The sequence below is a fragment of the Eutrigla gurnardus genome (assembly GCF_963514095.1).
Source record: "Eutrigla gurnardus genome assembly, chromosome: 9".
NCBI classification, from domain to species: Eukaryota; Metazoa; Chordata; class Actinopteri; order Perciformes; family Triglidae; genus Eutrigla; species Eutrigla gurnardus.
The window spans coordinates 15,297,796-15,316,359 of NC_139923.1; the positions used below are offsets into that span (position 1 = coordinate 15,297,796).

General features: G+C 38.6%; 4 protein-coding genes across 7 annotated transcripts; 1 reads left to right on the plus strand and 3 right to left on the minus strand.

Annotated features, from left to right (window-relative positions):
* Positions 1-204: 204 nt before the first annotated feature.
* samm50 (SAMM50 sorting and assembly machinery component) lies at positions 205-7,280 on the minus strand. 2 transcript variants are annotated; one of them, XM_084017604.1, is made up of 15 exons: positions 7,127-7,280; positions 6,108-6,218; positions 5,804-5,905; positions 5,631-5,718; positions 5,378-5,484; positions 4,970-5,100; positions 3,954-4,041; positions 3,500-3,628; positions 3,211-3,282; positions 3,028-3,114; positions 2,654-2,724; positions 2,097-2,164; positions 1,859-2,005; positions 1,482-1,623; positions 205-380 (listed from the first exon to the last, which is right to left on the minus strand). In XM_084017604.1, the coding sequence occupies exons 1-15, from the start codon at positions 7,145-7,147 to the stop codon at positions 335-337; spliced, it is 1,410 nt and encodes a 469-aa protein (XP_083873730.1). In that variant the 5' UTR covers positions 7,148-7,280; the 3' UTR covers positions 205-334. The 2 variants fall into 2 exon arrangements, with proteins under 2 accessions (XP_083873730.1, XP_083873729.1); XM_084017603.1 differs by having other exon boundaries at positions 1,859-2,014.
* A 421-nt stretch (positions 7,281-7,701) lies between these two features.
* efcab10 (EF-hand calcium binding domain 10) lies at positions 7,702-9,434 on the minus strand. Its single transcript, XM_084018611.1, has 4 exons — positions 9,232-9,434; positions 8,877-9,044; positions 8,475-8,565; positions 7,702-8,366 (listed from the first exon to the last, which is right to left on the minus strand). The coding sequence occupies exons 1-4, from the start codon at positions 9,332-9,334 to the stop codon at positions 8,321-8,323; spliced, it is 408 nt and encodes a 135-aa protein (XP_083874737.1). The 5' UTR covers positions 9,335-9,434; the 3' UTR covers positions 7,702-8,320.
* Positions 9,435-9,760: 326 nt separating this feature from the next.
* On the minus strand, positions 9,761-11,312 carry uqcc6 (ubiquinol-cytochrome c reductase complex assembly factor 6). Its single transcript, XM_084017343.1, has 3 exons — positions 11,198-11,312; positions 10,602-10,715; positions 9,761-10,280 (listed from the first exon to the last, which is right to left on the minus strand). Exons 2-3 carry the CDS (start codon positions 10,707-10,709, stop codon positions 10,158-10,160), a joined length of 231 nt encoding a protein of 76 aa, XP_083873469.1. The 5' UTR covers positions 10,710-10,715; positions 11,198-11,312; the 3' UTR covers positions 9,761-10,157.
* Positions 11,313-12,052: 740 nt separating this feature from the next.
* tdg.2 (thymine DNA glycosylase, tandem duplicate 2) lies at positions 12,053-16,806 on the plus strand. 3 transcript variants are annotated; one of them, XM_084018288.1, is made up of 10 exons: positions 12,053-12,164; positions 13,449-13,768; positions 13,864-14,063; positions 14,238-14,307; positions 14,683-14,818; positions 14,990-15,072; positions 15,183-15,277; positions 15,364-15,535; positions 15,626-15,781; positions 16,380-16,806. In XM_084018288.1, exons 1-9 carry the CDS (start codon positions 12,154-12,156, stop codon positions 15,730-15,732), a joined length of 1,194 nt encoding a protein of 397 aa, XP_083874414.1. In that variant the 5' UTR covers positions 12,053-12,153; the 3' UTR covers positions 15,733-15,781; positions 16,380-16,806. The 3 variants fall into 3 exon arrangements, with proteins under 3 accessions (XP_083874414.1, XP_083874415.1, XP_083874413.1); XM_084018289.1 differs by having other exon boundaries at positions 12,078-12,155; XM_084018287.1 differs by lacking the exon at positions 12,053-12,164 and adding an exon at positions 12,423-12,483.
* Positions 16,807-18,564: the final 1,758 nt, after the last annotated feature.

Here is an 18,564-nt window from a genome sequence, read left to right on the forward strand (position 1 = left end):
AAGCAATAGTGTCAACTGGTGTTTTTAATGTATAATTATAGAATATGTCCATCTTATGGCAGACTCAGTGTTCAGTCACTTGACATAATGTCATACATGTGATATGTGATGTGTATGTGATACAAAGGCATGTCACCTGACTAAAATCTGTACTTTGACCTCTTACAAAAAATGATAAAAAAAAAGATACATCAAAACAGAAAGTCAGTGCAAACGCTTTTACTTAGCTAATTAGTCGCAACAACAATTCTGTACAAGCAATTTCCTCTTCCAATAAACTGTTTCTGGCATAAAATTAATGTTGAAACACAAGGAAATCCAATTTAATGTGGTTTCACAGGAACCTTATTCCCGCTCCAAACTGGACCCCGTCACAGATCCTGCAAAGAATGGAGAAATTAGATGAAATAATATCAAAGTATACCAAAAATCAGATTATTTCATGTTATGGATACTATGCAAGGGACATGAGTGTCTTGAAAGAGTGAACTTCACATGTGTATGCAATGTTATCATATGTATCTACACGATTGTTTAAAAAAAAAAACCTATAAAAAGGGAACTGTGGTAATTTTCACCCTGGATCCCCTTTTCCCATGTTTTTGTGTGTTAGTGAATAATGGGGACAATCATTTTTTAAATTGGTTGAGTATTGATCAAGAGCACTGCAGCCAACAGGCTGGAAGGGCAATTGCACACTGTCAGTGTACATTACGTCCAATCAAAGTGCTTGTTTTTGCCACTGACATGCTCAGATTGTTTTTATTACTGTCTGACAGCATAATGGAAAGGATCCTGCAGAGATGGGGGGGGAGGAGAATTCTTGTTCTGAAATCTTGCGAGACGTGACTTTTTGCCAGAAAACAGCGGAAATGTGAGCGAGAGTGGATGTTGTGTTGTGTTGGAGTGCAGAAAGCATAGCGGTTATCTAAAAGATTTTCAGTGTCATGGCCGAATCTTTAGATGATTTCAATAATGTGGATGAAGTCTTTGAATTTGCTGGATGGACGTATTTATTTTTGCCAGGGCACGGATGAAGAGTTTCTTCAAATGGTCGAGGAGAGAAAGAGAGTCAACAGGCAGAGGAGGGTGAACCAGCTGCTGCAGGGCCACGAAACTAGGGAGACTGCTGGTGTTCGGGGTGACTGTGCCGTAGGGCGAGAGGGGGTTGTTCTTTAATCACAAGGTCGGGGATTCGATACCTGGCTCCTCCTGTCCACGCGTGGAAGTTTTCTTGAGCAAGACTAACGCCCAAATGGCTCACCAGACGCTTTAAAGCAGGACACATGTTCAGGCAGTTTCAATGGGATTGTTTGGTCTATTCTGGTCCTTTCTAACTTAATCATTCATGGTTTGTTTGCAGTGATCATATTAGTGTTTACCCAGCTTGCAGTGATGCTATTAGTGTTTACCCAGTGTGCAATGGAAATTGTCTTAGCTAAAGGAAAAAAAAAAAAAAAAGATAACCCAACCAGCCTTACCTGTCTCCACTCTGGACTCCCATGGGAATGCAGTAATTCAGCTCCAGTCTGGCAATGTTCCCCAAACGCAGCACAATACCAAGCCCATATGACCAACGGATGCATTCTGCCAATTTCTTCAAATGTGCTTGTGGCCCTTCACCTGAGTAAAGGCAAACACATATAAAATCAGACATAAAACAAGGGCATCTGCATGCACTAATATTTTGAGCTATGACTAGCCTGATTAAGGCGCATCTCTTCCCAAACCAGAACTAGATAGGAGTTCTAGATAACAAATAAAGATGTAAAACAATGACCCATGCCTTTCTAATATAATTCAGTCATACATTACAACTTCTTGTCCATGAAACATGTATGTATTCCCCAGTATTCACCATAGTTGAGGTTACAGAGGTTTCCGGCATTGAGGAAGAAGTGTGTTCTGAAGAGGTCACCAAATCCCCCCCTGCCTGGTCTGAAGGGTAGAGGGGTGTAGAGGTGGAGGCCTCCAGCCCAGTATCCCTCTCCTCCCAGGTAGTCACCTGCCATATCAATAATTCCAGCACACAACTTTTCAATAAACATCAAACTTCAGTCTGGTTACCAAGCAACTCAGCCAAGTTAGTGTCTCACCTTCACTCTGTGGGCCCATACTGTACATACTGAATCCCCTGATACTAGTAGGGCCACCTAGATAGAACCTAAGAGGATGAAAAGAAACAGAAAACAAGCTTACAAGAAATTCAGTTTTTAATTTAATATAGTTCACACATTTTAAGCAATTTCTGTCAAACATTATACTCCCTGAGATATAATACAGTCAAACCAGAACACACAGATTTTTAGATACAATGAGACCTACACTATCCAACAACACATACAGTATATCTGCAACGTCCGGTGATAAATCTTAGAATTCATAGAAAAAAAAAGACAATCCTTGTAATTGCAGAACTTGCCTGATACTCAGCAATTTTTTTCAGTATCAAAGTAATTCAGTGATAGTTGTATATATGTATGGGTACAATGAAAACAGGAACTGCTCATTCTTAGTTACTTCAGGATAATTGGCCAAAATGTAATCAAGATGTAAGTTAAAAAACATGTGCAATTGGTCTCAAATATAAAGACTCAAAAGACCTGTGGTCTTGTGGATAATGGCAATAGGGTGGTGCATTGTAATCCGGTACCTGTCTGCTATGCTTGTTGGCTTGTCACCAATGGGTAGGAGCAAACCGCCCCACAATGAGGCAGAGAGGACCTGGAGGAGAAATTCAGAGGTTTTAGTAAAGGGCACAGAATGTCAAGTTGTATAACATAAGACATATACTGTATGCCTGTGACGAGAAAGAAGCTCCCAAGGTCTTTGGATATTATTCTGTTGGTCATTAATTAATTTTTCTGCTAACAGACCATTTTCACAAAAGCCTGAATATATGAAATTACATTATTTAATAGGACCTTGTACTTTGCCCCAGTAAAACCTCTTAAAGTTAAACTGTCTTTAGTGCCTTTAGATGAGATGATTTGCTAAATGACTGAAATGTTAAATGTGGAATCTCACAGAGTCCCAGAAGAGTGTTTTGTTGAATTGGATCTCAAAGTCCTCCTTCAAGAAACTGGCATCTCCCCCAGTGTAACCAGCAAGTTCCTACACAACCACAACGGAAAACCTCAGCTTGGAACACAATCAGTCACATTGTTGTCATAGTCAAAAAAAACTCTGGCTTAGTGTTAATCAACAAACCTGGTGGATCTTCAACAGGCCACCTTTCTTGGGAAGAATCGAGGAGTTTCTTGTGTCGATGATCATAGAATGCTAAAAAAAACAAAATAGCACTGATCACAAAACTAGTGCTAAATACTGCTTTACTGTAAAGTGTCTAATTGGACATTCAGTCCTTCCAAATTATTTAACACAATTAAACTTAAGCACTCAATACCAGTGCCATTATTGCCGTAAATTTTCTGACAGCAGACCACAGCTACTTCAAAGCCCACAGTAACATTTCCAATGTAAAATGAGAGATAAATACCGAAAGAGAGGACTTGAGGGAATGGCCGCTCTCCTTCCGGACGGCAAATGAGGCAGTGCGAGCCAGGCAGCCCAGCTCTCTCCACACTCCCTCCCACTTCAGGGTTTGGTTGGTCTTCCACACAGGGAACTGTGGGTGATATATTAGTAATAAGACACCAGTTTAATACGTATGTTTGTACAGATCTCAAGCAGTAAATGAGCAGAAATTGTTGTAACATAGCAACTGTTGTCTCCTTAGAATAAGGTGAAAATAACCACTCTGTGAAAGGCTTCTATTAGAAGGTGTCTCTCATTATCCATCCATAAATGATAAGTTAATGTTAATGCAATTATTATTATTATTATTATTATTATTATTTGCATCATTATGAAAATAATGTGTTTTACAAACAACATTTAAATGGCACAAAACGGGGAAAAAAATAGGCACATAATAAATAACAAGTGTTTACGCTTAGTTCTCCCGAGATGCCTCGATCCGTCTCCCTCAGTGAACTCCACGGAAACTGACCCGTTACTTTGTATAAGTTGAGTGAGATACTGGAAGTGAAAAAAGAAAAGAAGAAAGGTCAACACCCTGTTCCTTTGTGATTACAAAATATACCCATCTACAGTTAGATTCATATTAGTGCTGTCAATATTAACGCGTAAATTATGAAATATTTAACGCGTTCATTTTTTTTAACTAAATTAAACCAGCTGTGTTTTGTTTACTTCCCGTGGCGGCTGACGTAAGACTTATGACGAATCGCGATCGCCGAGCAGTCTTTTTTAATTATCCCGGTAATTTGTCTGCGTGAGAAACACTAGATGTGCTGCTTCGTCCTCTCACAATGTAAACAGACTGGTCTGTCTCCGTAACGGGCTGAATGTAAGGGAGGACTAAGCTGAGTTGTTGTTCTATGGAGTGAAAAGGATTTATCATTATCATTTCCTTGTTCAATTTTCCATATTTGCATGTTCCTGTGGACCTTTTTGAAATGTTCCGTTAGTGCATATAAGAAATATGCCTTTTTCAAGCTGACAGTTAATTTTGATGGCCTTGATGGTTTCTTTGGAAATCTGTATTAACATGAGAGAATCTGTGCTTAAAGTTAAAAAAGTATTTGAATGTAAATACTTCCTTTGTGTTGATTCTACATAAATTCCATCATTTTACATTTAAATATCCATTATAACATACTTTATTCTTAAGAAGAAAAAAAGCAATTAATTGCGATTAATTGCAATTAATTACGGCAAATTGTGCGATTAATTAGTTAAAAAAATGTAATCGATTGACAGCACTAATTAATATATATATATTATACATATATATATATATACACACACACCAGCATACTAAAATGAACCAGATAACGTATGCCAAAGCTATAAGCTTTCCTGCCGATGCAACACACACATGCATACAATGTATCAAGCTGTCACAATATAATAAGTGTATTTGATGAAGCTGTTCATATCTTACTTGCGTTCAAAGTGTCCTGGTTGAGGTTTGAAGAACGACAGGCCGTAGGAGGTCTCTTTTGTGCCATAGGAGAACTGGAAGGTCATTTTCTCTGCCCGACCTAATACATTGGGTAACTTTAAGCCCAGTACCTGAAAATAAAAACGGGAGAGGTTGAGTGTCCAATGTGAATTTAGAAGGAATCAAACTAATAAAAAGGTGATATTGGCTGAGTCGGTGGAGGGTTGTCCTTCAACCACAAGGTCGGTTTGGTCCCTGGCCCCTACAAGACTCATTTAATTGACTTAGACTTACAAAGATATTTAATAACACACATGTCGAAGTATCCTTGAGAAAGACACTAGACATTAAGAAATTGTAAACCAGTATATTGAAGCCTGTGCAGTAAGACACTATCAAGACACTCACCATGCTTCCCTCATTGTTTCCAACCATGGTGTTGTAGCTGCCTGTCATCCGTCTCAGCTCGGTGACTTCAAACGTCACGTCGAGGCCATTAGGAAGAGCATCCTCACCTGAAGAGAATAGAACACAAACCGAGTATAAAATGACAATGTATCTACAACCCAATTGCATGGTTCAACACAGGAAATGAATCCTTATATGTTGTACATTTATTTGACAAATGCATGTGTGACAGTAAGACTGTGACCTGACTGACCTCGTGAGGTGTCAATAACAACTTCCACTTTTCTGAAAATACCAAGACGCAGCAGCTTCTGTCGGGCTTCATGGGACCTTCGCATCACCTGCACAACAAATTGAATCATGTTTGGATGCGATTAACAACTTTTCACGAGAATAAATTGAACACCTGTATCAACATTCACCTACATCAATCAAGTTCTTTGCCCGGAAAACATCTGAGATTTCATAAGTCAACAGGTCCTCCTTGGTTCTTCCGAGCCCATCTATGTGCACTCGTTGAACAACAACCTGAAAAACACAAGAGACAGAAAGAATTAAGAACCCTACCCCAAAAAAAACAATTATTTAATTAACAGTTGTGTTATGGATATGTGGCAATGAATGCCTACTTCCTGTACTAACAAAGCACAAGTCTAGCAGGGAGATGGGTATTATATGGCAAAGTGAGAATGTCTGGTGTAATTACTTTCTGGAACAAAATAAATCTTACATTTTTGTTTTCAAGAACCTCTTGCTTTGGTTCATTCTCAATTTCCGGAGCCTCGATGTCATCAGGTTGAACTCCTAGCTCTGGCCCTTGCATGGGCAGAGGGTCCAGGCTCTGCAACACAAAACATGAGGGGGGAAAAAATCATTCATACTGTGTTTTACCAATCAAATAAATGGCAGTGGATAATGAAGAAGAGGGTTTATTAACATTATTATTGTACATGTGGGGTTGGGTTTTCTACAACAGTTAAGTTCCCAGTAGAAGAGCAGAGCTGTTACTAGTGATTATTTTACAGATAATATCCTGATTATTTTTCTTGATTGCATCAGAGCTACACCACTTCATAAACCAGATATACAATTTACATAATACAAGAAGAAGAAGAAGAAGAAGAAGAAGAAGAAGAAGAAGAAGAAGAAGAAGAAGAAGAAGAAGAAGACACATCCATCTTATCATACATGCATTAGAAAAAAAGAAATGTTGCATGGTAAAATAAACTAGATAAATAATTAAATATAAAATGATGGATTAGAACAGAAGTATCTGAAGTTAAAGGACAAGTACACAGCTTTATATTTCCCTTTAACACTATTTATTGCATTTCATTTTTAACTACTCTGGCCGCGGATACAGCCTGTACAAACACATGAAAACGAACAACGAGTAAGTAACGGTGTAACAAACACGAAGACTACAAGTTGTTTTCAAAATGTGCGAACTGCAGCAAGACTACAGTGAGTGGACGCGTCACTAGTATCTGTCATCACCGTAATTGTTGTGAATGCATGTCTAAAACCCGCAGCAGACGGCGTGTTTACGTTTCACTGTGAAGTTAAAAACGAACCAGCTGGGAAGTGGTTGAGTGTCTTTTAGTCACAGAGCTGGAAGCCTGAGCCTGGCTGGACCTTATTGAATGTACAGTGTGGCCTTTTCTTGCAGCAGCCGCTCTGTCAGATAACTAAGTGACCAGACGAAGAGGTCGAAGTCCGAGCTAACACGGTCACCGCAGCTTTCCTTACCCTGGCGTGGACGGTGCCCATGCTGAGCTCCGCAGGGCGCTGTCCCGGGAAATATAGGCGAAACGGTGGTTGGAAAAATATTAATTTAACCTACAAGCAACCGGAGAAAGGCGACGAGGCTCCGTAAAAGGAGGCGGCCATGTCACTTCCCGACCACGCCTTCTGCTGGTGCGCATTCAACACAGCAACGCTGCGAAATGTAAAACAAGTCAACTAAAATAACATTTAAAGTGAATGTACACTACCACTGTTTCTACTACTGTTCTTTGTTATGATATATTCAATTATAAAATAGTATTAATTTTATTATTGCATGTCTTACTTTTACAACTACTACGAATAATAAATAATGATAATAACGTTTTTGTAAAAAAAAAATAAAAAAACACAAAAAAAACACATTAATTATCTGATTAACTTCATGAATTTGACCTGTTTTTGTAATATAGGCAACAACAATTACACTTACCTTTCCTCGGCTTTCATATAATTGAAGATACATTCATAAACCACATCAAATTTCTCTTGACAGCTATGCAGGTTGGATGGCAAGATGGTTTTATTAATACATCAGTATTGTATTTATTTAGTTATTTTACATGAATAATCATCATCATTATTTTAAACTGTATTCATAAACAGTTTTAGGTAAGGTTATGCAGAGGAGTAAACCAAAGTATTGTTAGGTGAAAACATACGCTACAAAACATATCTTCACTGTATGACACATTGTCAAACTGGCTAGTGGCGTGAATTTAATACACTGGGAAATGAATATGTCTTATTTCAATATCAGGTAAGAAAGGGAATATTATCTGGGACGAAGAGCTGGAATTTGGACTTAGGGTACATAAGACCTGTTGTGTACTTCTCTGAGAGCTCTCAATAAACAGTTGAATCTCATCACATATCACACCTTGACATGCTGCTATTTATTGAGACATCCTCCAGTTTTAAGAAGAAATTCCACAACAATATAAAACTGTAGTGTAAAAAGGCTGGTGAATATGTGAATGGAAACTGCCTGAATAAGAAAACATATTAACAGTTTGGTAATAATAATTATATCAAATGTACTCTCACTCATTTAACAAAACACAACGCCACATACGGCCCAGTCCAAATGACTAAAACACATGCATATTCATCTATGAATAGATAACACATCAGCTAAATCCAACATCAAACGTAAGTTCACAGTTGCTCATATGTTGCTGAGCATCTCTGCAGGGTTTTCAACCTGTAACAACAAAATGAGACAGACAAGACCTTCACAATATGAAGAATATAAAAATGTTGCTGAATATTGGCTTTGTCATGCTGTTCATATTTTACAAAGTGCTCTTACGCTTCTGTTTTGAAAGTGTCCTCGGATATTTTGTCTTCATTTACACCCTCGGGACATTCATTAATGTCTGTTGTGCCAATTGTGGCAAGAGCTGTGGAGGAAGAGCCTTTGTGAGGATTTGTTTTAATCCAAAATGCCATTATTCTGATATAACATGTTGTCGTATGAAGCAATAATTGGGTGAATCAAAAGCACCTATAGGTGACATATGAATAAATACCACCATTGGCTCTAATACAGAGAGACTGAATAAATACATGACAAATAAATGCATGGAAATATTGTAAATGAATTTCTCGAGTGGGCTTATGATGTTAATACAAACAACAATTACATATTTAATCCTATTGAAAGCATCAATATCTCACTGCCTAAAATATAGTGTCCATATCCTGTGCTCACCCTGCTTGTATTGGGCAAAAGTGATGTATTTCTGATTAGTGGGGTCCAGTATCCCAAAGACTGCATCCAGGTTGTCCTTGTTGAACAGATTGGGCCCCTTCTTCTCACCACTCTGCTGAGACTTCTTCAGCTGCTCCAGCTGCTCAATAAGAAACTCTCTGGGATTCTCTGAATTAAACAATGAATGAAAGAATAAAAATAGCAAAAAAATAATAGTGACTGAAAAACTTGTGTAGGTCTTTTCATAAGCAGACGTGTAGCATTGTGTGTTAGAAATTAGCTAGTTAGCTTTTACAAGCTAGTTAGCTAGTTTTCAGCTGAGGATTCTAGATTGTTTATTAGAATTAACTCTAACCTGGTCTGTGAAAGAAGAGCATGCAGGTCAGGTTGTCCATGAGCTCGACAATTTTGTGTTTCTTGAGATAATCCGCGGCGTCTTTCTCTTTCTGTGTCGCCATCTTTTCCGTTTTCCATTTGTTTAAACTTGTTGCTATGATACTCAACACCGGCGCTCGCGCACCGTCAAACCAACTTGTTTATATGTTGTGAGGTCCCTCGATGATATAATGGGAATACATCCTCCCAGTTAACCCTAAAGACAAAGGAATAATGATATATTTTCCATCAAGGCTTCATTATTGACTGACTGTTACTTTATGGCAAAACAATACTGAAAAATGAAGGAATAAAGGTCATGTTTTTGCCACTCCCTTTATCTGACCAACAATCCAAAACTCCCAAATACATGATTTACAACAATAAATCTTCACATTTTAGAAGCTGGAAATCAATTTACACAATTGTTGAAGATAGATTTGGCAAGTTTGTCAGTATTTCCATATAGAGCCCCAACATATACCACAAAATAAAGACAAAAGTATCATTATGACATTTTTATTACAAAATATCCAAAAAGCTTTCAAAACATATACTCTTGGATAACATGGAATTATAGATCATGAAGCGTTCCATATTTCATCACTCAGTCTGTGTGATTCTAAAGGATGAAGAGATGTATTACTTACGGATACAAATGGATGTATAACCCAAATTATGTTTCAAATAAGATCCTTATCTTCAAAAATGTGACACACTCAGGGCCACATTTTCTCTCTCTTATGTTTGCTCCATTAGAAGAAAACACCAAACACAGCATATATCTATTTTCTGATGTCCCAGAAATGACTTTTCTCCCAGGCATGTGGCAGCCACTGCTGTTGGCAAACATTGGACGGGATGCTTGGTTCAGTGTCCATCACACAGAGGATATATAATTCCAGATCAGTCCACCTTTTGTTCTGCTTTAAGCTGATTTAATGCAGCTGCAGCAGCTTCTTCTCTGACTTTGAAGCCCCGCAATTCTGTCTTAAGCTCCCCAGGTTTTGGTGGGCTCTCTGGTATGCTCTGAAAGATACACAACAGCAAGAACTGTTACAGAAACACATACAGAAAGGCCGGGCCTTGCGGTGGGTGATATTTTATTATTTATTTAAAAAAAATAACTTCCAGTGATCTAAAACATCACCCATAAAAGTCTGTCTTTAGTGTCTCCTTGGGTTTTTGTTGTTAAATATGTTAAATATGTTGTTAAATAGCTGATTAATACTTCAGGTATATAACAGCATAAAAATAGCACCTAAAAAAAACTCAAAATCATCATCCTAATAATTTCATCACATCGTAACTCTTTGCTTCATTAATTCTATGTATGATTGTGTCCCTCACCAGATCAGGTAGGTAGTACTGGTGGACGACCTGTGCTCCTGCAAACATGGCCAGTATACTGGCCCCCAGCATCCTCATGTACCGAGGCCAAGATACACCGGCTGGCATCTTCACCTGAAAAAGAGGACTCAAAGATATATGCCAGAAAGAAGAATCTTATTTTTTTTTTGTCGTCTCCCCTTCTCATTTGGTTGCAAAGTCAAAATATGATGTCAAATAGTTTTCTTTCTAAATAAAAACTCATATCGTCTGTTAAAAGGGTAAAAGAATGCCTCGTAATCAGGGCTATGCAGCCTACAATTAGACAGTATGATGACATTGAGCACTGGGATCCTGTATTACTTCTATGGCTAACGTTATGCGATACCATTAGGGGTTTTAAGCTAAGTAAAATCCACCAGTTTAATATCCTATACATGTATGTACATATATCATACATGTACCTTATAATACCACCTGCACAGTAAAGCAGTGACAGGGAGGCTAATGTTAGCCATAGTGTAAATCTAGCCAGGGCTAAACGCCTGGAAAAAAATAATAATGGTCACATAAAAATGTATATAAACGGACATATAGTGACGATAGTAAGACCATACCTTGTTTATTTCTCTGTCAATTAAATAAAAGACCGCAAAGTGAAGCTAATTTCCACCATGGTAAACCCAAATGTCTGTCATTGGGACACACAGGTCGTGCTGTTTAGCACAGAGATCAAATATAACAATGAGGAGCTCACACTCTGCCTCTATTTACTGATATCACAAACGTGAAGATTTATTTTCCCGTCGCATGTTCGACGCTTTTGTGAATGTATTGGTAAATGGGGATCGTAATGGCTTTTAAAGCTTTATTCTATTCCACCATTTGCGGCTGCTTGGTGATGTAGGCCAGCTAGATTTAGCTCTAATATTAGCTTTTAGCCGACCTTGCTAGCCACATACCACCTGGTATGCTGTCTTTTCAGTTTACATTGTAGTGCCAATTCAAAACAGTAACATTGGGGAATTTGATATATTAAAAAAAAAAGAGGAGTAAATCATATCTTTGAATTTCTGGAGGGTTCAGATATATTCTTTTTACCATAAGTGTGTATTTTGAATTGGTTCTGTTTACACTACGGAGTGATCCGCTTCACGGAAACACAACCTCTTTGGCTGCTACCTTCGTCTACGGTGTAAATGAATGCTGCTGCTTTCACAGATACAATATTTGTCGCCATCTCGAGGTACTTTGTATGAAATCATACGCCTGTCTACCATGCACTATAATCCCGTGTCTATTTTATTATTTTTAAAGTAATTAATAATCTGTACTGTTTTATTAAATTTGATTTGATGATTGGTTGTGAAACTATAGTTGTATAATGGTATTTAACATCCTCGATTATAATTTTAGTGTGACCCATGCAATGCGCCTCCTAACCAAAAGAGGGCGGTAAGCATTCACTCAACCTGCGCAAAAGGAAATGTTGAGCGTTTAAATGGTCTTTGTTTTGGGAGGATTCCCAGCCCCCCTCCCCGTCTGTTCTCTTATTTGAAAACTAAAGAACAAAATGTATGACAGGTATGTTAGTTTGCTCATATACCTTTATTTCACGTTAAAGTAGAGGTCTTTTGCGGTTTCAAGCCAACTGTAGCACGGCGTAATGTTGTTAGCTCGCCGTTAGCTCAACCTTCCATCTTCCTGTAGCAGCGTCCATAAGTCTTCTTTGTGCCAGCAATGTCCCGTTTGTGCTATAATCTCCACACAGCTCACATCTCCAGTGTCTATTGATGTATTTGGCAGCAGAATGAATGTTAATTTATTCAAATAAGTCAACAGTTAAGATGGAAGAAAACCAGTATACATCATTGACGGTTCCTACGGATTATTTTCAGCAGTGGTGAGTTGGTGTTGGAGGTGGCAGGTCATGGAAAACTTCTCATGTTATCTTCCTGACGTCTTCATTTTCATGCATGAGGTGGAAAAATAAATAGCATTTGACACACGACATCCTATATACCTGCATACTTAATATTTAGGCTTGTAGCAAGCGATAGTGTAATTTTTAAGTATAAAAAACGATGTAATTAAATTGAATAGGTTGAACTAGAAATACCCTGAGTTATAATTCAGGTATGTGACAAAAAACGTAATTTACTGATTTAATTGCCAGTAAATTAAGTTAATGTGATGATATTACATTATGTGTGTTCTGTAGCTGGTTTGACAAATTAATGAGGATATTTCCTAAAATGCTACATGTTACTACATTATCCAGCAGTTCTGATACCATCACTTGCTACAGGCTTTGTAAATACACCTGCAGTAGCTCTGACTCCGCCTTTTTACATACAGTAGACACGGCCTGAAAATAAACTCTTTACATTTTTAAACCTGTAGTTGAGTTCATATCAATCACAGCCACAGTAGTATCAATTGTTTGTATGTCTTCATTCCATTATGGTCAGCTTTACCTGAGTGCAAAACAAAGTTGGTGTTAAAAGGCCTGTTTGTGGGTGCAATGAGTGAGTGTTCAAGGTTAGATGCTCAAAACCAACCAAACTGAGCCACAATGAAGCGAGGAGAAATACTTTCAGAGCTAGACTTGCATACTCTACGCTGAATGAAATGCAGAGAATACAAACAGGTGTATATCAGAGCATGTATGTTTGTAAGTATTGTGTCTTGTAAGTTTGCCTCACCGACTTCTACACGCACACCCCATTCAACACCAGTCATAATTTGTCCTTCCTTGCTTTGTCCGGGTCCTCTTTCCTTTTCTTCTTTTACTCACCATCCTTTTTCCTTCTCTCTTTAACATGTATCTTCACCCTCCTCTTCTCTCGCGCACCCTCTCTTTTCTAGGTACCAGTCCAGCCAGCAGCACCCCGAGGCGCAGCATGTGATGCCGTGTCACAGCATGGGCCATTACACAGAAGGTCCCAGAGATGAGCTCGTCATGGCCGAACTGTCCGTCCACCGGGAACCGACTGTTTATCCGGAACCTTTTTACCAGAACTATAACCCCCCGGCCCAAAATAACTACCATGAGCTGACCTACCAGCCAAACGTCAGGGAGCAGCAGCAACATCCTGCGCACCTGCATCACCTTCAGCATCAACAAACAATACAGCAGCAGGAGCCAAGTGTTCAGCACCAACCTCAGCCTGCTGGTCCCCTTCAAGGTATGGAGGTTATTGATTCCTTCCCCACACCCAAAGCAGTTTTTCATAAGTGTGTTTTATTCATATCTACAACACGTCCTTCCTCTCGGTCCTAGTTGTGACACCAGTGAAGAAGAAGAGAGGCCGACCTCCTAAGCAGCAGGCGGAGGAGGGCAAGATGCAAGAGGAGGAGAATGAGATCGATGCTGCCAAAAAAGCCAAGAGGGCTCTCAATCGCTTCAACGGCATGTCAGTGGCTGAAGTTATGGCCAAAACCCTGCCAGATGTTATTACCTACAATCTTGACATTTTGATCGTGAGTTATTTACTGGAGACCTATTAAGAATGTGTATATTTGTTTGTTTGAATAAGTAGTGAATGGGTGTCAATTGTAGAAAAAAAGATTGACACACAGTGTCTCCATGTTGAAAGGTTTCAGTCACCACACAAAGGTCTGTTGCCATGGTAACACCTTCATATTTCTCCTCAGATTGGAATTAACCCAGGACTATTGTCAGCCTTCAAAGGACGCCATTACCCGAACCCAGGAAACCATTTCTGTATGTTGAAATTCAATTTCATTACCGACTACAGGGAATATACAACATATTTCCAATTTTGAATGCTTCTACTCTGAAAGTAGAGACGTGTCCAGATACCAAAGGACATCATGTTGAGTTACAAAGACATTTTATAAAAGCTTTTGTTTTGTGTGCAGCCTTTAAATGGTGTCTCAGGTTTGAATATTTCTCAAAGTGAAAGTGAATGAAAGCTGTGTGTGCTGATGTTGTCCCAAATATACAGTGCAGCTACAATAACTGAAAAAAATCCTTCACTTAAAATCAAAAACGAGTCTGAATCCTGTGTTTTAAAATGTATTTTACGTGTCACTATAACCACTACATTACATTTTCAACTCTTCTTTTATATCCTAGGGAAGTGTCTGTTTCTCTCCGGTCTAACCGACGAGCAGCTCAACTACACGCATGATCAGAGCCTGCCGGAAAAATACAGCATCGGCTTCACCAACATGGTAGAGAGGACCACACCCGGCAGCAAGGACCTCTCCAGGTGGATAAGAAAAACATACATTGGTTTATTACATTTATGGAAATGTAGTTTCCCTTAAAAAACAGCAAAGAGTAATTTAATTAATGCTTTTATACAGAATGATTCAGAGTTGGTGTAAAATAATATAATCCAGTGGGTCCCTTGAAACAATCTTTTCTGTTTTTCTCCCAGTAAGGAGATCCGTGAAGGAGGTCGACAGTTACTCGACAAGCTACAAAAATACAGACCATTAATAGCAGCTTTTAATGGAAAAGGTACAATCATTCAAACACAGACACAACTGCACTTCAAGTGTTTTAGAAGGCTTGTTCATAAAGCCATTGGGCACGTTTAACATTCTATCCTCCTTTGTTAATTCTGGTAGGTATTTATGAAATCTTCTGCAAAGAAACCTTTGGTGTGAAGGCAAAGAATCTCGACTTTGGTCTTCAGCCGTACAAAATCCCAGAAACTGAAACGGTATGTTGAAACAGTACCTGGATGACTCTTAAAATGTATTCAACAATGCAACCGACAACCCTAAGGGCATATTGTATTCCATCTAGGTGTGCTACTTGATGCCATCATCAAGCCCTCGCTGTGCCCAGTTTCCCCGCGCACAGGACAAGGTCCATTTCTACATCAAGCTGAAGGAACTGCGGGACGGGATGAAAGGCACGGCACCTCGGCACGAGGTGGAAGAGACCGAGTACTCGTTCGATCTGCATCTTGCTAAAGGTAAACGGTACAATTCCCATGTTTTTGTTTGCTGACATATTTATGTCTGAGATGAAGCTCTAACTCCTCCATGTTGCATTTGTTCTGCAGAGGATGCTAAGAGGATGGCGATCAAAGAAGAGCAGGTGGATCCAGAGTATGAAAGCTGTAGCGGGCCGCATGGTGACACGAGGCAAAGCAGCAACTCCTCCAAATAAGAGACACCGAGGAGAGGAGAAAAATAGGCCTGTCTGCTGTAGCACACAGGTAGTGTAGTCATCATGTAGTTTCTAATCATATTTAGTAGGAAGGAGATGGAATGGGAGTTTTAGGTTCCTAAAATAACTGTAAATAATGACTACAAAGCACTGTGACTGATTACCTAGCTATAGCAACTTATAAGACTTAACAGGAAGGCCATCCAAGCAAATCTAAGACTAATGAGGAAGGAAATGTTAAAAAGCTTAAAATATAGTGGCTAAATCATGAATACATCCAACATACTCTTAGGTCTTGGTGACGGCATTTAACAAATGCTTGTTTTTTAACATTTCCTTTCTCATTGGTTTTTGATTTTGGAGTGTCTGGATTGCCTTCCTGTTTTCCAAGAGCATCCTCTCTGTCTCTACTATGCTATAGCCTAAAATATTCCCCTTGGAGTCTTCTACAATTGTGGAAGAAATAATGGTCAGTTCTAAAACATTTTTAGGTTTGCAGTACATTTTGGGAAACACTGAATGCAAATAACACTTTTGATTGTTTACAAGAAAACTCCAGCAGCAGCTTTAGGTTTTGTAGTAAATGACTTATCCTTCTGAAAGCAGCACAATCAACCTTTTTTTGGTTCGTATGTGGTATCTTGCAGAAATGGACATTGTAGGCAAGTCGGTGGACAACATGACACGGAACCAATGCAGCTGGAGAGGTTCGCTCAACCGATACCAGATATCAGCTGTACAAGTAGCATGACGCATCAACGAGGGTAAGAACCCCTCTGATGAAACCACAAGAAAAGAGGAGTCACACAGCTTCCTGAGGCCTCACAATGTGACGCACAAGGGAGAACATGCCCACAACAGTTACATTTTCTAACTCCCAAACAGACTGTGCATGTTTTTGGTGTTATTTTTTTATCACTATTTATTGCATTTTGTATGGTACGTGTGTCTGGTGACTTATTTTTGTATTTTGAAAAAATTTACATTTTATGATTTGTCAGCTGTATAAATAGGTAATTGTACTCTAAGTTTTTAATCTGTAATTACAGAGTTATTAAATCTCTTCAAAAGCTGGCACGTTTATTGTCTCATTGTATATAACATTATATGTGAAGTTGTAATATTTAGCCTATCACGTAAGGAAGCACAGTCATATTTTCATAAATCTGTGACAAGATCAGGAAGATTTGGTTACTTTGATGATTTGCTCACTTACTGACTCCACATAAAATTAAAATGCTACAAAGAAAATATGGCATCAAATAACAGTGACACTTTGTTTTAATGGTCTTCTAAATCATCCCATTTAACAAATGTCTAGCTAGAACATGTACAGGGCAACTTTAAAAGACAGGTTCACTGTCTCTGAACAAAGGCCACATTTAAGTGTTAGATGTAAACATGCATTGCACAAATCTGCTTTTCATTGGCCTTAAGCGGTACTATGTCTATTTTAAGGGGGGGCTCACATTTTAGTAAAGCATGTCCTCATATTTGCTGCCGTGAAAAAGGAAAAAACAAACACCAATGATGTCTTATCAGGTCAATGTATTTTTGTAATGTGGGAAATCTGAATTCACCTGAATGTGAAAGAGTGCATATAATCAGCATGACAAGCATATTCATTTTATCAAAGTAGTTTGTATTGTCAGATAATGTGTCCTGCATCATATGCATGTGATGTCAATACTCAGGAATGTAGACAGCATTATGTACAAGGCATGACAGAAATACCCGAAACAAGAGAAACTATTGTATAGAGAAGAAAGTAAAAGCAGTCGAAGAAGCAGTAGGAAGGAACTCACAATAAACCCAGATGGAGTGTGTAATATGAGAGAAGAAAATGCATTGTGGGAAGAAGAGAGTTGCTCCATGGACCAACTCGGTCTTTGATTTTACAGTAAACCCATATCATATTGAACTTATTAACCTAAGGAGTGCGGTAAAGGATCTGACGACATCTGGCCCAACGGAAGTTTTTTCTCCCACTTTGAATTGGCGAGCCAGCTAGGAGGGGCATGGGACAACAGCTGGGGAAATGTGGGAAATATTGATTCACTTGAATGTGTTAAGAGTACATATGATCAGCATGACAATCATATATCCAACACATTGTATGATATTCAATGTGTATTTTCATGGTGTAGGCCTACATGTTCTGTAAATACTGAAGAATGTATTGAAAAGTCATGACTAGAAATAATGACTCAACAGCAAATCCACACACCTTATAATGAAACTTAGGCTGTGTAAGACGCAGTAATATCATTTTGAACGTCTGAAACCAAAGCCATAAGTGGAACTGTGTTATTAATATTATTTTTCAACTGAAACAATCTTTTAACCTGCTATACTTTGCATTACAGGAGCAGATGTTGTATTAGTTGTAATAAATAGCTGCAGGAATAAATCCACGAAAATGATCTGCTGAAGTAATCCTAAATCCAATGGAAAAATCCCATTGTTGTTTTTGTCGCCTGAACGAGTGCGATGCTAACTTCCGGGGTTGATCTACAAAAATACGTCATCCCTGTGCCAAGCAGCACACATATCCCTTTAAACGCCGGACGATCAACCAATAGAAAACAACTCGGGCAGACTTTAAAAGTCGAGCAGCTCATACCAATCCTGAAATAGGTGCGATCCGCGGTGTTCGTTTTCTATTATTGTGTTTACAGCACAAACACCATATTAAAACGTATTATTTTAATAAAATATCATAATAGTCTGTAGCCTAAAATATTCCCCTTTGAGTCTTTTATTGGTTTCCAGTAAAATATATTTTTCTTTTTGTACACCTCCCTCTTAGACTTGAGATCTTCCGGTGTCAAA

Bases quoted from the DNA above. Each gene is read 5' to 3' on its own strand.
- samm50 (XM_084017603.1), bottom strand. From the start codon at position 7,147: ATGGGCACCGTCCACGCCAGG. The intron at 4,042-4,969 runs GTAAGATATGAA...TTTCACTTCCAG, and splicing joins CCAGGACACTTTGAACGCAA to TATCTCACTCAACTTATACA. The intron at 381-1,481 runs GTAAGGCTGGTT...CATTCTTTGCAG, and splicing joins GGAGTCCAGAGTGGAGACAG to GATCTGTGACGGGGTCCAGT.
- efcab10 (XM_084018611.1), bottom strand. From the start codon at position 9,334: ATGGCGACACAGAAAGAGAAAGACGCCGCGGATTATCTCAAGAAACAC. The intron at 9,045-9,231 runs GTTAGAGTTAAT...TGTTTAATTCAG, and splicing joins GCTCTTCTTTCACAGACCAG to AGAATCCCAGAGAGTTTCTT. The intron at 8,566-8,876 runs GTGAGCACAGGA...CTTCCTCCACAG, and splicing joins TTTTGCCCAATACAAGCAGG to CTCTTGCCACAATTGGCACA.
- uqcc6 (XM_084017343.1), bottom strand. From the start codon at position 10,709: ATGCCAGCCGGTGTATCTTGGCCTCGGTACATGAGGATGCTGGGGGCC. The intron at 10,281-10,601 runs GTGAGGGACACA...TGTATCTTTCAG, and splicing joins AGTACTACCTACCTGATCTG to AGCATACCAGAGAGCCCACC.
- tdg.2 (XM_084018287.1), top strand. From the start codon at position 12,428: ATGGAAGAAAACCAGTATACATCATTGACGGTTCCTACGGATTATTTT. The intron at 14,064-14,237 runs GTGAGTTATTTA...ATTTCTCCTCAG, and splicing joins ACAATCTTGACATTTTGATC to ATTGGAATTAACCCAGGACT. The intron at 15,278-15,363 runs GTATGTTGAAAC...TATTCCATCTAG, and splicing joins AAATCCCAGAAACTGAAACG to GTGTGCTACTTGATGCCATC.